The following is a 21024-nucleotide window of genomic DNA, read 5'->3' as shown; positions in this document are numbered from 1 at the left end:
TCTCCTTTTTTTATTCTCCTTCTCGCTTCCCCCAGCGTAGGGTTGCCAACCGCATTCCAGACGGGTTAACATCCCTGCGTTTCTTTTATCTCTCTTTCTCTCTCTTACTATCTTGCTGTCACTGCTTTGTCATATCGTCGTCATCACCCCATCTTCGAGCCCTAGTCATCGTTCCATCATCGTCATGCCATTGTCAAAAGCGCGTCGTCATCACAAAGTCATCGTCCTGCCATCGGGGTCGTTCAATGGTAGTCATTTTGTCGTAGCGATTACACTGTCATCAACCCATTGCTGTCATACCTTTGTCGTCACACCGTCGTCGTGATTCAAGCTTCGCCATCCCTTTGTCACCGCGCCGTCGCCGTCGTACTATTGTAATCATTTTAACATTGTCATCCCATCGGCATCCCTGCAGAAGCACCATCAAGCTGTCGTGACATCATCGTCTGCATAACATCGTCGTCATTCTAGCGTCGACATCTCATGGTTGTCATACAGTCGTTGTCACAAAATCGGAATCATGGCCGCCACGCCGCCATTATCACTCCATTGTCGTATACCACGTCGCCACTGTTAGCACAAATTTGCGCCGTCTATACCCTTAACAAATGTTTTATACGACATAGACAATGATCAATGATGGTTTCTGTATTAGCTTTGTCAGCTACATAAGTGCTAGCTAGCTGCCAGTGAATAGATATAAGTTCTGTAACATTTCCGCGCATCGAGCGACCCTGTAAAGCAAGCTAATTAGTTTTGTCTGTGCGGGTAACTGATTGGTCTAAATGTTTCCTTTTTCGTTGTGTTAATACGTGTGACGTTCGACCGAAGACCAACAGGAATACTTCTGCAAGCAATTCTGTGCTCATGTACGCCCCCCACCCCCTTAGCTGCCACTTCGTTCGGTTTACCCTACGGCATTCTGAAATATGTAAGAAGTGCCCTAGTTCGGGTAATATCGCAAAAGAGGTCACATGAGAGCAACATCAAAAGCAGAACCATGAAAAAAGCAATGCCAGCAGAACGTTGACAGACGACATTTCATTTACCAAGAGGGTGTGCCACACTATTTAGTGGCTCGGCTGTGGGAAAGTCGGTAGCATCAGTGAAAATTTTGTGCCACCTGATCAAGCTAAGCGCTAGAAATATATTGTCGGAACTAGCTTCTCAGTTAAGATTAATAAATAGCGTAAATAAATAACCTGCAGTTTGTTTCTGCAACTTGTTTCTGCAGTTGTGACGTTTTCTGCAGAGGCGTTCGCTAATTTATAAAGCGACTCACTTTGTGCAGATATATTAAGTGGAAGTGTGTATTCATGCCGCACTAAGGTCCATGCTTCATGTATGAGCTCGAGTTTCACACAATAACTTTTCTACCTTATTTCAGCTACAATATTTCAAGAACTACTTTACCTTCACGAAGCTTCCTCTGGGTCGCCTGGCAGTCTGCTCTCTAGACGACTGCAACCAACAAGACATGCAAGCCTTGGTGGCCACGGGTGCGTACAATACGTAGTCCTCTACGCGGTGATTAGAAATGGGTGCTGAAAACCGTTGTGTTTAACGTTATCTTTTCTTTTAGTGCCCATATCAACTGCTTGAACGCAGCTTAGACTTGGTTGAAAGCGACTAAGTAACGTTCTATTGCATACAAGGTGAAGTGCAGTCTGCGGTATCTAATATAGTTCCTAGAATCGTGAAGCATGAAAACAAAAAGACAGCATATACACAGTGTCGTTCAATGTAAAATGGAACACTCTGATGTGCCGTAACCACTTTGTTGGAGGCCCGGCTGCCAGTGCCCGTTCAAACAGTGGGCACTACACAGGGGCTGTGAAATGGCGCAAGCGCCACCAACCATAAGTTAGCTGCTGCAAGGCTGGGTAATTTGAAACTTGCCAGAGGCAAAAACTCGCATGTGGTCTACGGTCATGTGTTCCCTTAAACAAAGCACCGCACTGTACATATGTCCTGTCCTGACCGCAGTTCTCGCAAAAGTCATGTTCATGTTATGCAAGTGCATGAAATAAAAAAAAAAGAAAATGCTAGGAGAAATGATTGCCGAATTTCAAAGCCGATAGATATGAGCGTAATAATGTGACCTGTGTAGTCAAGTTCCGCTTTGGTAAGTTCTTCAATGCCGGGGTTTATTATTACAGACGTAGGGATTCTGCTATTCTCTAGGCAACGGCAGCGCTGGGATGTTTATTCCGAGCTGGCACAGGCCTTCAACCTTGTAAGTGTCATAACGTTAGAATTGTTTTTAACATGCAATGAAGCCCAAAAGCTCGGGCATACAAACAAAAATGTTTGAAAAATAATAACGACAAAGAAACAGAAAAAAAGGAACAGGGGCTGCTTGCACAAATCGTTTTACCCATGGGCATATTGACCGATCAGTATAAAGGTACTCCATGCCCCTATAAGTTGGCACAACGCTGCCTCGATCGAGACACGCCCCAGGCAAGTGCGCATCCGGCATTCGACGTGACCTTGTGCGGCTCAATTGCTCATTCGCATGGGGTCAAAACAAAGCCATCCACACGCCCTCAGTGGGCGAAAATATTCCAGAGGGGAATTCTCTAGCTGCGCGCATCCATTTCATTTTTGCAATGCCAGCGCGTCTTCAGATACCGTACTCAACCGTTGACGTGTTCGATGATTAACAGCTCTGAAGCCTGTTTTGCTTTGACCGCGACGACGTCGTTTTCATCGCCTAGCTGCTGCGAGAGGAGCTCGAGCCACGTCATTGGGGTATCATGGTAACAGTGCGATAATTTCCTTATCGAAAATTTTCTCTTTTGGAGACGGGCTTCTAAGGAAGAACACGAGCACACATCTGTTTTTCATACTATCCTACTAGGAGAGCTGAACGCCAACGCTCTGCGCTAGTATCTTTTTGAGACGGCGCATCACGCTGCCTCATCGTTCTAATTCGTAGCGTCGCTGCCAGATCGCGCTGCCAATAAACCTCGTAACAATAGGTTAAGCTGCCTTGCACAACGCTCTGAGCTTCACCTTTTCCACAAGTTCTCAATTCCTTCGAATTTTATGAGCCGCAACTGAGCCGCACGTCCGAATTGTGTGCAGTTACCCTTGCGTTAAAGACCGTAGCACATCTCCACCGAAGAGCGCCGCGTCACTGACGACCAATTCGACGATATGCCCCTTTTGTCGGGCGTTATTCAGCCACTTCACAGTCCCTGAGCATCTCCTGTCTTTCTTGTTCCCAAGAAAGACGGGTCTACTCGTTTTTGCATCGACTACCGTTGTTCTTCAAAGACATCTATACCCTTTGCCGCGCATTGACGACACCCTTGTAACTTTGGAGCACAATTCATGTCGTCCTTAGATTTGAGTTCTGATTACTGGCCGGCCCGATGTCTGAAACCAATCGCCAGAAAACTGCATTGGTTACACCTTACGGCCTATACCGGGCGATCAGGTTTAAGTTCTGTGGAATTTTTATATATCTGCTGGTGGCAGATGGCATAATTTTTGTCCTTGAGCTGACCTTGAAAAGGAGACGCATTTCCAACTAATTAACAAAAGTTTATTAATTAACTTCTTCAATAAAACTTCTTTACGGCACAAATTTACATCTACAAAATGTGGCCTGTGATTTTTTAAGACGTATCCGCTTTAATTGAATACACTGCGTACAACGACATGCGCCGGCGTGGGCGTCACCACTCCCACGTGCTGCGTCTTAAGTTCTACCATCACCATTTAGCTTATTCTACATCCTAAGCCGCAAGGATGGCTGTATTTCTGCGGCGCAGTTGTAAGTATACACAGAATGCACGTAAAGACAGGGAATTTTTCCTCTTCAGGCACTTCAGGGATGCTTCCTGCGTTATTATTTAGACAGAGGAATTGCTTTTCTTACATGGATGGACCTCTCTGTATAACTGAAAATGAAATTTATGTCTGTTTCACGACGAAATGCAAGAAATATCTGTGAATACTGGAAGCGAGGTTATTTTCATTAGTTTTTTTACTATTGGTAAATATTAGACGAAGAAGAGTACGACGTGTACTATAGTGCATTAGTTTGTCTAGATTTGTAACTGCTTCCAACAGCCACTAAATGGACGCATGTTAACAGTTGTCTGGGTAATAAACTCCCTTTGCTGCCCCTTCTATCGCGAATGACCCCGTTGTTTTACAACTATCCTCAGTTAACGGTTGAGAGTAGCTACATCACCCCGAGGTATATGAAGGCAGTCATATTTCATATGCGCAAGGCAATTAGGCTCACTTCTTGAAAAATAAGCAGACCTGCTTTGTGGAACACTCAATACCACTCAGAGCATGGTTAGATGTATACTTGTAGAGTTGACTCTTGGTATGTATCTGAAAGTGGTGTGCATCATTCGTTTTATGTTAACTTTTTCTTCATAATACCTTACAGGCCCAATGAAGGACATTGAGTAGGGGGGTAACAGTTTCAACAGAGCAAAAAAAAAAAATGTTAGCATCAAAAAAGGTAATGAAACAAAGGTTACAAAAAGTACTAGGGGATATCATTCTGCAGTATTATCAAAGAGCGTATTCAGGTTATCATGAAATGGTTCGCGGTTTGACATGGATGCGATGTGGTCTGGAAGATTGTTCCAACGTGCAGTAGCGCGAGACAGGGATGATGAGTTAAATACCAAGTTTGACCATGTATGCGCATGATGCTAAGCGTGTTGTGAAGGCGTTGTTACGTGCGCACAGGTATATACATGAATTAACAGACGTGACATTAATTGATATAAATGTATCTGTGAAACCGACAGAAAAGTACGATCACTCGGTGAGTTTCTAATGACTGAAGTGAAATGTGTTTTTTTTATTCGGATAATGCTAGAAAGATGGTCGTATTTACGCTAGATTAATCTAGCTGCTCTATTCTGAACAGCTAGATTATGTATGCCCCGTGTAGCATGGTTATCTGTAATTGCTTGATCTGTTTGAACGGCATTTGTCCGCAACCATGAATTTTTCGAAGCAGTGAAGTGACTTGTGCGCAGGTCTGTGTTGCAAATTATGGAATAAATTGTTGAATACGGATGCTACGTGATATTACCAGACATTCCATAATACGGGTTGTCTGTTTTCCTAACCCTTATCTTTTCTAATTACGGAGATGGCAGTTGGCAGCATTATCTGCGTGTTTCTCCGTACGAAGAGCTTTTTTTTTTCACAGAGCACATCAATTGTCACAGTGCGTATGATCTGCATAATTGTTTTTTTTTTAATTTTCAGTGACGCCGCCTTTCATGCACCTCGAAGTGTCTGACTGCGTAACAGGGGAACCAGAACCTTGGAGTAGAAGTGCAATTGGAATTTGGTAAGTCACTTTACCCGAAGTTTATGTCATGCCTCCATGTTGATACCTCACATGATAACTGATAGGAACTTGTTTGCTCACCGACACCTCTGAATTTTGAAGCAATTCAAGAAATAGCAAGGAAGTACCTCGTCAGCAAGGTAACACCCGCATAACTATCACGTCACTTTAACGATTCCCTGGGTTGTTATTTCGGTCACTACTAGCCTGCCATAGAGCAAATAGTGGGTTTGAGTTACTGCTTAAAAAATTAGCCTTACCTGCAACGGCTTAAAACTCCCCAGGACCTCAGTAAAGTTCGTGACTGACTGACTGACCATTAAAGCAAACCATCGGGGCAGAAAAGCGTATAGCCATGCCTGTGGTGCCGCCTGGTGCCGCAATGCTGAAATAAATATGTAGTCAAACATTTTTCCCTGTCAATTTTCGATGAGGAAAAGTGTTGTGCGAGTAAGTTTTTTAATGCCTTCGGTCAGCAAATGTGGGCGCTGTGCTGCACCAGAGAGCAGTAAGATAACTACACGGTTTGTTTGAGCGCAGGGCCACCGGCTCTGCCGTTGGCGGGTCCATCTCTATTACAAACTGCCAGCGCTTGAGTGTATACGTAGAGACAGAAGCTCCTCAGCACCCATTGCGTCACGCTAGACGTGTTATGCCACTTAATGTGACTACACTATTTGTGACACCTCGATTTTTTTTCTTATCATTCTGACCGGAGCAGTGTAACTGGGATTTTTGAATAGCTGGCACTAAAGAGACCTTCGTTTCCATTTTCCACATTTAGAATATTACCAATACAACGTTAAAACAACAGTGTTTAAAAAGCAATTGTTCATCGCCTTGGGTGTTTCTTTTAAACAAGTGAACGCTTTTTGTCACTCATTAAATATTTCCCTAAACTTACCTTGCATGAAAACAATAGCGAATGGCCATTGCCTGCAAAAATGTGCGATCTTATACTTGCCACCAATCTTGCTTCGAAATGAAAACGTAGCAAGAAAAATTAATTTTATTCCGAAATGCGAAAGGCAGCTACACATATGAGCTCGACGCATGAGGTGTGTTTCTTCTAACTGCAGGTATCAAGAACATGCATTTACACTCAGTTGCGGGGCCAAATACTTTTGTATTCTTCTCAAATTTCGATGCCGAATGCTTGCAACTGGTAGATTTCTGGGGTGGCGAACACACTTCTGCCAATTTTTAATCCTTGTCATTGGAGAATTTCAAGTTCTCAGTGTGTCAGAAGCAGCCACTTTTAAGACACTTATGTAGGAAAAGGAGGTGGCCGCTTTCCCTAGTGGTTTACACGCGTCATATACATTGGCCTTGAGATACAAGGACACGTAAATGCACTTACGGACTTGAAGAGCTACTTACAGGTAAACTATGCCGAAAATAAGTTTTGTAATTTATATTGCAGTTTTTAGGCTGTGAAAGTGTCAGTGTGCCTTTGCTCTCACAAGAGAAGCTAATGGGCTTGTGCTCAATATATTCTGCGCAGTGAATGTTAAGAGTGCGGGGTAATCTAATGGTGTTTTTTTCTTCTATGAATAAATAAGTTTACAGTTGTGCATCATTCAACTATTGTTTTTCACCACTCAAACGTTCAAGCCACGTCGCATGGCACATGTGGCAATGTATTAAATTTGTTTTATGATATAAACTACACGTTAGAGCACTGCACAGGCCGATTTTTTTACGTTGGGCTGCCCGCCCGAGCCCGACCAATAGTTTTATGGCGAGACCCGGGCCCGCCCCGGGCCTGGAAATATTCTACTTTACCCGCCCGGCCCGGCCCGCCACCCCTTTATCTTAGGCCCGAGCCCGCCTCGAAACCGGCCCGGACCCGGCCCCAGACCGAAAAAGATCACTAAGTGGCATTAAAAAAAAATAAAGAAGAGAACGAAATGAACTTGTTCTTAAGGCATAAATACATGTCATATGCAATTGTGAACACCATTTCAGCGGTCTGAACGCAAATATCAGTGCACGAAGTAGTAGGAATGACCCTGCCGAACAGTATCGCCAGCACTTTCCAACGGCGTGACCTTGATGCCGCCCAATCCACTTCTATCGCAGCGTCGCCACAGTATTTTTCCACGTGGGGCGCCTAACTGCAAAGCAACCGCCGCCCCAGCAGCTCGTCCCACTCAACCGTATTCCAGTACACTATAGCCGAAGCGCAGCCACGACCGGTCGTGAGCACAGCGCATGGATGGAGTAAATGGAGAAAGAGAACTTCGCGTTCCTCCATGGTGCAGCGTAATGGACTGCTGCTAAGCGGCCGGTTGAGAACATGCGAGCAATCATGGATGGACGCAGTGACATATTTCAGCCGCGTGACGAATTATCTTATCTTACAAGTCATCGTTTTACCAATTCGCCTTTGAAGAATCAGCAAGTCGCGGACGCGCTTGCACCGCGCTGAAAGCATTAATTACATTGATTTATGTAAGGAATACAATGGCATCCTTGGGCTTGAGCCGACTTCGGTCTTTCTGGACTTTTACATTCTGCTCGAACAGCGCAAAATACGGCGGAAGAAGAAAAGGGAAGTACACAGGAGTTCCACTGATAGCTTCCAGCTGCGCCGGGGCAACAGGTCTTTCAGCCCGTGCAGGAGCCCGTGCAGTGCTCTACTAGTACACATACATGCTGGTAATTGTTTCCGACACATCTGATTTAACAAATTATTGCTTTCTAGAGAAGCTGCTACGACTTTACTTATTTAATTTAGTTCCTTAATTTTAACTTTTTACTCTATTACAGCATAAAGGTGTCACTTTTTTGTTGACATCATGCTTTAAGATAAGGCTGTCGCTTTTGAAGCATTTTACATAATATAGGTTGCTTCGACTTACAGGGCATTTTTAGGTGTTCTACTCATCACCGTCGCAGCTTGTACCTATGTCGACTGCTTCATGGACCGAGAGCCGAAGGGCAAGAAAAACCGCAGTACGTGCAGTCTGTTTTTGCGTATGTCACGCTAAAGTAGAGGGCGCGCTACTAATTACAAACTTATTTAGAGAAGGATGTTGCTCTACCTGCTGCTTTGTATATGCGCTCTAGTTTATCTGCTGGGTAGAAGGTCATCATAGCACCGTCCAATTCGACGGTGGCTCTTATCGGTGCAACAATCGATTGTGTTTGTTCGACTGGCGTTGTAGGTCATGGCTTGAAGAAAGGACAGGCGTAATAAGGGAAATGCGTGAAGGTTACCCCTTCCAGCGTTGGTTTTTTCCGGAGGTGACGCACCCCCAGCGTCGTTTTTTTTTCTCTCGGATACCATATAACAAACGTAATGGCTTATATTTGGTTGTTCAGAAATTAAAAAAAATGACATGGGTATTAGGAAGTGCTCCCTTGGTGTTGTCCTCCCATTCCTACCTGACAATCGAAATGACAAAATTAATATGGCAGGACTGAAACTCGGAAACGTAGCGGTATGCCAGTGACGCTGAAGGTGTCAATAAATGGAACAGCTTGGATATGTCTATAGGAGCTTCAAGGAAATTGCACTCGTCCGCTCCTCCATCTGTACATTTATTGGTTCACCCGTCCCTGAGGTACCAAGCGGAGTTCACACGACAGGGTTTAGTACAAGGTCCTACATGGTAGCGATGCTGCCATGGTAGCCCAAACGTCTTGCAATGGCGGCTTATGAAGGCACGGCAGCACCATTTACATTTCCCGGCCCTAACTTCTCGGCGGAAAAAGAAAATCAACATGTACCGTTCGAAGCTGGTTGCGCCAAGTCGTCTACTGGTGCAGCTCACATCAAATCGCATATACAGAGCACACAACAGTACAAATGAAGCGTAAGTAAGGGACAATATTCGCCACAACATCGCGTCACAATATAACCTGAATATATTCATCTGCATTTATAGTCCGCCTTCTGTAACGGCACGCATTACACTGGTGAGCTTCGAGAGTTTTGCATGAATTCAGAGCAATGGGTAGCATGCATATGCATGTGTCCTTAGTACCAACGCACATCTGTTATTTCGATGTTAAGATAAAATTAACTTTACAATGAAATTATTCACAAAAGATCAATTTATTCTTCACTAACCCAGCACGCGTGCAACGTTTAATTGTTTCTCTGGTATGCTTACCTTATTGGTACTTACTTGCTGAAGACATTGGTAAAACATAATTGGTGAAAGGTAGTTGAAAATGAGGTGAATTATCAAATAGTACGATGTTAATGCTACATTAATATTATAATGCTACATTACATATTGCTATATAACTGTATACAGCTATATATATGTATGTATATGTGTGTATATGTATGTACGCATATGTTAGGCTGCCTCCCTGCAGAAACAGGGATTGTAGACACGTCAAGCTGTTGAAGGATAGCTTTTTTTCTACAGTCCCCCAATCTGTAAATGTACGGGATGGCAAATAAACAATTTCAATTTCAATATATTTTCATTACTCTTTATGACGATGCATAAGAGAGTTTTGACGACATTATACTGTCAAATAGGGTAATACAATATCGTCAAATCTCAGCACACATCGCCACGAGCCAGCTTCAGAAATACTACACAGTTTCGTACTCAAAATTATTCATGGATGGGAGCAAACAGCCTGTGACTTCACAGTTTCCTAGTCTAATGGCATTGTCTGCATGTTTTCAAATGTTTCTATTGGTGAAGTATTGCATGCACAATTTTCATCAACTAGAGCATTGCCCCACGGGATGTAGTCGTGCTTCAATTGCACGACCATAATTGATGTCGCTGCTCATTGATTTGGAACCGCATTACAGCCTCGCCTTCGTGACTATCTGAACTGACCTTGCTTAGCCCGCGAACGAGCATCAGGTAGTTAAGTGCCACCGAATCGCACCACACGCAAGCAAGCCGCAGGCGTGCTGCTAGCGGCGTGATTCGCTGCCTTTCTTTACGCGATGCTGCGGACTGATTGGGCGAGCAGCCTCATCTTGTGAATCCTGTGTTATTGCCGCATTTCAGCGGCTCGTCAAAGCCTTTATCGCGCTCTGATCGTTGTAATAGATGCATTTCGTTACCAACCTGACGGAAGGGTGTGCGTGTTACTTCATTTCAGGTGCTCTGTTCGAATTCGTCACGGCCTTTTCGGCGACGTCCAACACACGCATGCTGCTCAAGGTGGCTGACAAGAATAAGCCAGACCACTACGCCTTGCAGTTTCTGCACGGCATGCGGTTTTACGGCATCGTCCACATTGCTCTCGGCCACTGCGGCTCGGTAATGTCGGACTCGTGGTGTGAGTAGGTCACGCGTTCCCCACTTCTGTTTACATTTTCTTTCTTCTCGTTTTGTTTGTTTAGTTACCTTCCTACCGGCGTCAGCCAGACCGGGTCGGCTGCTAGTGTTGCCAATTGTACCACGACTAAATCATCGATGAAGAAACGCTCGCGCTCCTGAGACCACAAGTGCACATGCGTGCGAGTGCATCTGCAGTGCAAGCGAGCACGTTGTTATGAAAACTATCACCCAATAAATCAATATCTATGCGGCTAATGCCGTAATGGGCACAGTTCTGACGTAAGTTAATTTTCAGGATTTCCCCGCTGGTGATAGCTAGCGCTCTTCGTAAACGAGTGTGATGAAACTGTTTGCGTGCTGCAGCAGCCGGAATGCGTATTTCGAAGCTGTAATGGAGGAGAGGTGCTAATAAAGGCTAGAAATTTCGCTTTCTAACGACAAAGTTTTCCTCAGCGAGTTAACAAAACTTATCCGCATCGGATATGCTTCTAGCGTCTCTCGTGGGCCGATCCCGTAGGTAGCGCAACCTAAAAATGTGGGCCAATATGTACTACTGGGTATCTGTCCCTGGTTGCCGTGAACTTTCATATATACATATATAAACTTAGTAAATAAACCTAAATTCAGGTGTTCGGTGACACCTCTCAAAGAGATTAACTCTAGCATCATTATCATCAGCCTATATTTATGTCCACAGCAGGACGAAGGCCTCTCCCTGCGATCTCCAATTACCCTTGTCTTGCGCTAGCTGATTTCAACTTGTGCCTGCAAATTTCTTAACTTCATCACCCCACCTAGTTTTCTGCCGTCCTCGACTGCGCTTCCTTTTTCTTGGTATCCATTCTGTAACTCTAATGATCCAATGGTTATCCATTCTACGCATTACGTTGCCTCCCCAGATCCAGTTTTTTCTCTTAATGTCAATTAGAATATGGGTTCTCCCCGTTTGCTCTCTGATCCACACCGCTCTCTTCCATTCTCATGTCGTTAGGCCAAACATTTTTCGTTCTATTGCTCTTTGTGAAGTACTCAACTTGTTCTCGAGCTTCTTTGTTAACCTCCAAGTTTCTGCACTATATGTTAGCACCGGTAGTATGCAATGGCTGGACGCACGGCTTTAGAGATATGCCACAGCGTTGTAAACTTGTATATACACACCTCCTACTCTTATCATCATCGCCATCATTCATTAGCCCTTTTCCTCCCCGTCCCTTTTCTCCAGTGGAGTGTAGCAGGCCAGAGCAAGTTACATCACAGACCGACCTCTACGTTTTTCTGTAAATAAATTTTGATCTCTCTCTTGTACACTCTTCTTTTTAACGATAGTGGTAAGCTACCAGTCAGGATTTGGCCATGCCTGCCATTAGCACTCCAACCTAATTTTATTCTTCTGTAAATTTCCTTCTCATGATCAGGGTACCCTGCGAGTAATTGAGCTAGATAAACGTACTCCTTACAAATTCTAGAGGCCGACTGGCGATCCTGAATTGTTGTTTCCTTGCCAGGCTATTGAACATTATCTTTGTCTTCTGCTTATTAATGCTCTTATACTCTTACATTTTCTCGGCTAAGGCCCTCAATCGTTTGCTGTAATTCGTCCCCATTGTTGCTGAATAGGACAATGTCATCTGCAAACCGAAGGCTGCTGAGATAATCGCCGTGGATTTTCAATCCTAAGCCTTCCCAGTCTTAGAGCTTGAATACTTCCCTTTAGCATGCAGTGAATAGTATTTTAGAGATTGTGCCTCGTTGGCTGACCCCTTTCTTGATAGGTAACTTTCTACTTTCTACCCTAGCATAGCAGCCCCATATTCTAACCATTAGCCTTCGGGCGCATACCTGAGCAGGCGAAATAGAATATCCTCAAGAAATTCTTGCGCGGAAGCCAGCGTGCTACGACGGTCATTACGTTTTATTGCATTGTCAATTAATGGAACACTCCACGCAATTTCTAACAGGCGTCGATAATTAGAAACAGACGTACTGATTTCTTTAGTTTTATTGCGTTTTATGAGAAACATTACTCACATTAAAAGGCGGATTTTCTTATGCGTCAGAAATTGAACACCAGGGGACGAAATATGTCTAGGTGTTCGGGTTGCAATCACCCCAACAAATGCACAAAGGAAGCTGCATTTTAAGACCTCAGGTTAGGCAGCTCAGTTTGCTGGAACGAATTGCTACGCAGCCTATGCAGACTCTGCCGGCTGGCGTCATTGTTTTCCCACACGTAGTAGCCATGGCAGTACCTGCTGGTGCCGGCTTTCTGAAGTGAAGCACCGCGTCCCTCACAACGCGCAACTATGACCCCGTGCAAATTGTCAGAGCGCTGGCCGAGGAGCTCCAGCGAAACGCTAATCGCAATGAAGCAAGGCTGGCCCTAATAGAGCCAAGACCACTCCATGGTCCAGATGCGGGTGCAGGCGCTCGCTTCAGCTCAATGCGGAGGCACTCAGACGCCGCGCATCTTGAAAAGGAAGCCAAGGCTGAGTGACAACGTTGACAAAGCCCTGCTCTTGGAAAAAGCGCGAAGCAGGCGCTCATCGTACCCGCCATGAGCATGCCGCAGTTCAGGAGCGCGGGGACGACGCAAGGCGACAATGTGGACGATACCTGTACTTCTAACCGATACAGCTCGCGGTCATCCAGTTCTCTTCGTTCATGTGTGTCTGCGCACGCCGTCCCAGGCGTGTGTATTTAGCTTATGTTTACCTGTCGCCATCAAATTCAACGCTTCGCCCTTGTGGCGAAACTGTGATTTTGTAAATAACGAACCAGTTAAATTGTCCAACGGCCGAATTAGAACAGAGGACCTCTAGAAAACACTGTTCTAGATCCTGTAATAGCTAAGCCATGGGCGGTTCTCCGCCGCAACGGCGTGTTTTATAATCAGATGAAAAAAAAACCGGAAATTTTTTAACGCGTCATCATCGTGAAAATCTGGGCCCATCGCGAAAATAGTGCAGTGTAAAAATGTAAGTCGATCCCGAAGATTCGTGCAGTCAAATTATTTATGAGTCCATTTAACTCTTTAAACATTGAATATTTGTTTTCGCAGACCATCTTAACCAACTATAGCCATGCCAGTTAGTCGTCTTGAGGATGCAGTGGGCATTTGTTTGTGACCCCTATTGCTTGTTCTGCACATGAGGCTATTCACTCGTATTTGCAGATTGATGTCGTGGAAACTCTTTCTACTCTTTTCAGCTGGGTTGCTGAACTTGTTCCTCCTATCAGACAGATGGTCATTTATGATCATAACTGCTGGATTCAGCAGCGTCGACACTTTCTTCTTTTTGAGGTAAGTATATATACGTGTCGCCGACACATATATGATATACCAATAACACAGCGGAACTTCACTTTAGCTATAGTCAAGAATACCTTAATGTCCCAGTAACTTAATATAACGCCCGCCGAGGGCTAGGCGTTTTTTTTTCTTTTTTTCGGGGGTGGGTGCGAGCGGGAGTTGTGTGTTGTGTTAGTATTCCTAAAGAAAGAACATCATGACTATTTCAAATATACCATATGTTTCTCTCTCGCACGGGCAAGGTCAGAAACATTGGTCGCTTAAAATGATGGTATTTTACTTAATCGCATGGTTGACTGTGGTATCTACGTAAATCCCTCTTTCTGGGCAACTCTGCGCTAACACGAAACAGCTTGGTGAATTGGTTGCTTGGTCAATAATTTTCGCATGGCTTATTTGTTCACGATACCGCATACATTCTATTATTGTCTCCAGATGCTCCAAGACAATATTTTTTTTGCAGCGGATTCTTTCTATGCCTTACTGTCACAAGGCAGAAGAGAAATGGACCCATTGTCTTCATAATCGGTGTGACCAGACGGCTGATAAGGTAGGAAGCGCTTGTGATTGTTTTGCATCTTGACGAGGCAACTATGTGTAGTCATTCATAAGAAATTTTAACCCAAACAGTAGGACACTAACAAGGAGACTGGATGAGACACTACTCTCATGCGGCATCTTAATTACGTCATAGTCCTGCTTATATATATATATATATATATATATATATATATATATATATAAACAGACCTAAGGAGCATATGCAGAGAGAAGCCTTCATGCGAGACAAATCAGGAGAGCGAATGATATAAAGGATTCCGAAACCCAAATTTCAGTGTTGTACACAGCAATAAAAGCATGTTCCTTACGCCCGTTTTCTTAGAAGTAGAGGTGTGACGTAATCAAGATGTCTATTGAGAGCAGCGCCTTGTCCTTTCTCCTTGTTGTGTTGGCCTGTTTGTGTGCAAGTTTATCATGAATACGCACCAACTCGCCCGTGAATGTATTATGATGCGTAACAATGATATACAAATTTGTAATGCATTGTCCGAATAAACGCAATAAATGGGAAGTTACAATCAGCTGCGCGGAGACATCATACGAAATATACATGCACATACAAATCCCTTACGAACTACATCTAACTTCCGCCTTGTGCATGACACTAAATCTTTTGCCAGTCTTGAATAGTTAAATGGTCAATATTCAGTGACTCTAAGGCAGCCCTACAATCTGTGCTATCAGCTCTGCGTCGCGGGCCATACGAACAGCTCGTATTCGATATTAGGCACCTACTCCATACATCACATGAGAAAGGACACCACGTGGCATTTCAGTGGTTTCCAAGTCACTGCGGTGTCATAGGGAACGAAGACGCGGATAATGCCGCTCGGGCAGCTCTTGACGACACACAGGAAGAGGCCATACCACTCTCACGGTCCGACGCTGCATGCCAGCAGACTTCGAGTGCTTGCCCAGGAGATCACGCTCTCTCTATGGTGCACACCCAGCGGCCAGGCCAACCGCAGCAATCGTCACTACCACCTGCCCTCTTTGATGCATCTCTGTATGCCATCTGGACTCCGCCGAAGAGAGGCCACTATGCTTTATCGCCTATGGCTAGGGGTGGCATTCACTAAATCTTACTCATTTCTGATTGGAATGGCCGACAACGCTCTTTGCGAAGCCTGTCTTTGCGAGGAGACGCTGGAACACATTCTATGCGACTGTCCTGAATATAATGTTCAGAGACAGTCCCTGGCGTCCGTTCTAGCGCACCTTGACAACAGACCAATGTCAGCTGAAGTGATTTTCACATGTCGTCGACAGAAGACGTCGCAGCTGAAGGCGACGAAGGGACTGCTTCGGTTTTTAAAGGCAACGGGCTTGGACAAGCGGCTGTGACAGTGATGTCAGGTACCACGCAAGAGTGACGGACTGTGACTGACGATGTGTGTGCTGTGCTGTGTGCTCTCTCTCTCTCTCTCCTCCCCATCTTTCATTCCCCCTCATCCCGCTCCCATGTGTAGGGTAGCAAACCGGTTGTGCTGAACTGGTTAACCTCCCTGCCTTTCCTTCTCCACTCTTTCCTTCCTTCCTTCCTTGAATAGTTACTGGATGTACTTGGTAAAGCTAGAAAAATTATTATAGTAGTCATTACTTGCCTATGTCTTAAGGTGGTTGTAACTCGCAGCCGTAAAATGAGTCTGCCTAGTTTGCAGAAAAATGAGCTATGAAGAATCAGCCGACCTTGAACCGTTGTGAGCATGCGCGAATTTTTTCCCGCCAGCCGATAGCGTCAGTCGCTGGGACGCAGCATTTGAGTGAGGTAGTGTGCAGTGCTCTCGTTGGTTTTTTTATTGCAAGGAAAATGACGGAGCGACTGGAGCAGTGCTACTGCATCAAATTTGGCAGAAACTGGGCGACAGCCAAGTGGAAACCATTCGGAAGATTCAGACAGCTTTCAGTGACGATGCTATAAGCAGCACACAGATTAAGGGGTGGTACAACCGGTTTAAAGACGGCCGCACAACGGTGGAGAGCGAGCCATGCTCCGGTCGACCATCAACATGCCGAAATGTCCTGGTCATTCCCGAAGTGAACGCTGTGGTGATGCGGGACCGTTGTGTGACTATCCGAGAAATTCGGACGAGGTGGGCATCAGCACTTTTTCTGCACATTCTATTATGACCGAAGATTTGGCCATGAAGAGAGTTGCGGCGAAATTCGTGCCGAAGCTGCTCATGGTGGAGCAAAAGCAACTTCGTGTTGAAGTCTCACAGGACGTGCTGGATTCCACAAATAGTGACCCCGACTTCATGAACACCATAATCACTGGTGACGAGTCTTGGGTGTACGGTTACGACCCAGAAACCAAATTCCAGTCATCACAGTGGAAGCATTACACGTCACCAAGACCAAAGAAGGCCTGCCAAGTGTGCAGCAACGTCAAAGTGATGCTGACTGCTTTCTTTGACTCCCGCGGTGTGGTACACCACGAGTACGCACCAGAGGGTCTAACAATCACCAACGAGTACTACAGGGATGTCCTCCGTCGCCTACGTGATGCTGTGCGGCGCAAGAGACCGGAGTTGTGGTGAACAGGACATTGGCGCATCCATCACGGCAATTCTCCTGCACATTCCTAGCACTTGATTCAGACTTTTTTTGGCGAAAAACCAGACTCCTGTATTTCAACAGGCTCCTTACTCTCCTGATATGGCCCCCTGCGACTTCTGGCTGTTTCCCAAAATCAAGAGGCCATTGAAAGGAGCGCGATTTCAGACAAGAGAGGACATTATGTCTGCAACGACAGCTGAGCTAAACACCATTCCGAAAGAGGCCTTCTCGGAATGCTTCCAACAATGTCAGTACCGCTGGGAGAAGTGTGTGGAGTCCCAAGGAGACTACTTTGAGGGTGATTAGGTTTCCAACGCTCCAGTTATGCTAGTTTTTTTTTTCTTCGGCCAAAGGTCGCATACTTTTGTAACAGACCTCGTATAATTGCTATAGCAATGAAAAGCAGCGAGGGCAGGACTGGGAAGAACAGCCTGTCTTCGCTGGGTGGAGTGATGAAGTTAGGAAATGAAACTAGGTGGAGTTATGAAGTTAGGAAATTAGCAGGCGCAAGTTGGAATCAGCTAGCGCAAGACAGGGGTAATTGGAGATCACAGGGAGAGGCCTTCGTCCTGGAGTGGACATAAATACAGGCAGATGATGAGGAAACGCGTCTGTGTTATCGTATTTTATTCCAAGGTGTTCTAGACTACGAAGAAACAGAAGTCACCGTGGCAGGATTATCTTCTGGGTAGTTTTAAGTTACTCCTCTTAACCACAAAAAAAAAATCTTCATTTAGTTTACTGTCAGCTATGTCGCACTTAATCAGAACAAAGAACGAAAAATGAAAAGTGAAGGCTTAGCTATTAAAGCCCCTATATATAAAAAGTAGCGCCATCCACTTCCCTCCTCCTCCGTTCCACTATCGCGCTCGGCGCGATAAGCGCGATATCGACAGTGGCGCCGCCTGCGTCGGGCCTGCCGTGGCAGACGACAGCTAACGCGCTACCAGAGGAAATCCGAGGAAAACTTCGATCGCGCCCTGCGGAGAAGTTTTTAAGGCGCGATTTTGCTTCGTCAGTCGGTAACTGGTCTTAATAATGCCGTTTTGGAAGTAGCAACGCGACGATGCGAGACGGCGCAAATATCAAGTGTGCAGCAAGCGTTCGCACACGCCGGATGGTAAACAAGAAACGCCTTTTGCCGTCGCCTTGTCGGTTGCGGCAACTTAAGGCGTAGCAGCATGCTATCACAACGAAGTTCTTGTCCCTAACACGTTTGATCCGTTTGTGCATGGAGGAAGGAAACCCCAGGAGAGGCCCTGGCCTGCACGAACGTATTGGAGAAGGTGTGGCGGAAGTCACGTGCTGTTTTTCGCAAAGGATCACTGGGACGGGTACACCAAATGTCAACGTTGCTATGGCAACCGCGCTCCTGAAGCATTCGCTGCTGCTCTCGGTCTCTGAAAAGTGAGATAAGATTTTTGCGCTGGTGTATTTCCCGCAGCACATTTTGTTCGCGAGAAAAGCTGACTTTGGAGTGTTGTGTGTAAGCTTGAAAGTTGGGTTTTGGGTCTGTGAGTGTGAGTGTCAACCAGCAACAGATACACTCAAGCAATCACGGCGCGGGTCTTCGTCGTCTTCTTCAACGTGCCACGAAAAAACACAGGAGCGCGTCTGCTTCACTAAAAATGCTACAGAAGTTTTGTAGGCTTTGTTTTGACGCGCGTCGGCAGCACACACTTCCGGCGGCTCGTAACGATGCAAGTTCAAAGTTCGCGCCCATCTGCTCCGGCGAGCTGCAGAACCCCTGATTGGAGGCGCGAAGAGAGGTGGCACACCAACATGGCTGCACTTCCGGCTTCAAAAAAGTGACGTCAGGGCCTCTCCTGTTTTGTTTCCTTCCTCCATGCGTTTTTGTGTACAGCAGTTTCGTCGCACAGGCCCGAGAATGGCAGTCGGAGCGCGCTGGAAAGAAAAAAAATATACAAAAGCGCAACGCGTGCTTCCACGTGACATGGATTGGCCAATGGATGATAAGTGGTTCTTGAGGGAAAGGGAAAGGTTGGCGCTATCTTCTGCAGCCCTTGAGGGAGCACGGCTCAGCGCCAACGGGGAGGGGTAAGTGGGAGCGAAAGAAGGGATAGAGTGGAGTCGCCATGGCTGGGCGAAGCAAAACCGGCAGGCATATGGAGGAGCGGAGGAGGCTGGGCGACAGGAGGCGACGAGGAGGAAACGCCGGGATGAGCGCGGTGACGGAAAGATCTAAGAATGGCGCTACTTTTTATATATAGGGGCTTTATTAGCTATACCTTCACCACTACTGGTGAAAATGTGCACGTCACACATACATTGCCGTGCCTACAATAATGTGCTTCTGTTTGGCAATACTCACAGCATGGATGTGAAAAACTTGGAGGACGCTTAAGGCTTCGCCTTGAAGAATGGAACGCGATAGCATTCAAAGATCCTTGACTGTTTTTCTCACTTCCCGGCAACTACAGCTTATGTAACCGTAATGTTTACCGGGAAACGCTGGCGGCGAACGCAATGCACGAAGGCGAGCTTCCTGGTAGAACGCGGCCTCTTGTGTGGACCGATCCCTGAGGTGTGCACAGCTGCGCCAAAAGAATTATATCATTTTCATGTTTGTGTTATTGTTTCGCTCTTTTAATATTTCCATTTGAGAAGATATAACACAAAAGGCTTGCGCTGTCGGTGTTTTGTTTCATGACATTTGCTTGTGGGCTATCATTCTCAAAATTAGGAGGAATAACTTGGTCAAGAACGTAAGACAAACTATCAACAACTTTATTGATATAAAGGTGTGGCAATATAACCCATATTTACCACATGTCATATAGCAAGGCGTGGCAGATACATATATCTAAATATAATTTTACCTAACGGACAACGCCGCCGACGCCGACACAGGATTTTCTGCGACATGGCGCCCTTATTACTATTGTGTTAATATGAGAGCATCAGGGCCCGAATTCACAAAACCTTATTCTTAAGCTAGCATTGTTCTTAAGAGAAAATTCTAACCAATCCTGACGCTGTACATATTATTACAGAAGCTGACTTACCAATAACAAGGAGCACTTACGAATGAAGAGCTTTGTGAATTCGGACCCAGGGGCGGAATTCACTAAGCGAACTTACAAAGAAATTTTGGAGTAAGAATAATCGTAAGAAAAAAGCGTATTCACCAATGTAAAATTGTTAATACGATCACCATGCTTGCGATGCCCGCCGATGCAAAGACGAGCTCTGCAGTCGAAAAAATACGTATGGTATGGTAGCAGAGGTGCGAACATCAGTACTTACGCCAATAGCGTAAGTCGATTCACAAAACCGAAACAGCCAACGCAGATGACGATTTAAGCAGATATTTCTATGATAGGGGTGTAGCAGCCTTACGAACACAATTGTGTCTATCTGCGCCGCTCGAGCTGACGTGGGTAAGCGTTGGCACGCGCTGTTGCGGCTGATTAGCCAGAGGCCACAACTGATAGTGGATGATGGCACGTGCTTAGAGCTGGAGCTACACAACACGCTTGACGAACTAATCGAGGCGCACACTACCGCCCGATACGAAAGACTCACACAAACCCCAACGGGGCTACACATTCTGCAGAAACTCAAAATTCGATATGAAGCGCAACACGGCACGAAACTAAGCATTCCACTAGAGACAAGGAGGAAATTTAAAATTCCTCCACTGCCCAAGAACATGCACCAGCAGCACCACAAGGAGCGTCGAGAGGAAATAAGGGCGCGCGACATTGAGCACAAATACCATGACGTAGAGGGCGTGGCCTACGTAGGCGCCGCGGAATACAGAGAACGCAAAGGGATGTCCGGAGTAGCGGTAAACGCGGACGGAGTACCCTTCGCGAGCGGCACCGTGAGAACGGACAACGCCACAGTTGCGGAGGAAGCCGCCATAGCATTAGCGGTGGCCTCCACGAAATAAAAAATTATCGTAAGCGACTGAAAAATTGCAGTTCATAACTTCGCGAAAGGACGCATCTCGCCAGAGGCGCTCA

General features: G+C 45.7%; 1 protein-coding gene across 7 annotated transcripts in view; it reads left to right on the top strand.

Moving 5' to 3' along the window:
• The window catches only part of LOC119444886 (nose resistant to fluoxetine protein 6), a 123832-nt gene that overhangs the window by 6290 nt on the left and 96518 nt on the right, over nt 1–21024 (top strand). For all 7 annotated transcript variants that reach the window (XM_049663720.1, XM_049663716.1, XM_049663718.1 and 4 more), the window contains exons 3-8: nt 1388–1499; nt 5254–5338; nt 8205–8296; nt 10424–10603; nt 13813–13906; nt 14379–14465. In XM_049663720.1, the coding sequence (XP_049519677.1) occupies nt 1388–1499; nt 5254–5338; nt 8205–8296; nt 10424–10603; nt 13813–13906; nt 14379–14465 (650 nt within the window). The remainder of the gene's footprint in view (nt 1–1387; nt 1500–5253; nt 5339–8204; nt 8297–10423; nt 10604–13812; nt 13907–14378; nt 14466–21024) is intronic.

The sequence above is a fragment of the Dermacentor silvarum genome, chromosome 3, assembly GCF_013339745.2.
Source record: "Dermacentor silvarum isolate Dsil-2018 chromosome 3, BIME_Dsil_1.4, whole genome shotgun sequence".
In the NCBI taxonomy this organism is placed as follows: Eukaryota; Metazoa; Arthropoda; class Arachnida; order Ixodida; family Ixodidae; genus Dermacentor; species Dermacentor silvarum.
Note: the sequence above shows the minus strand (reverse complement) of the source record. Positions and strands in the feature narration are given on the sequence as shown.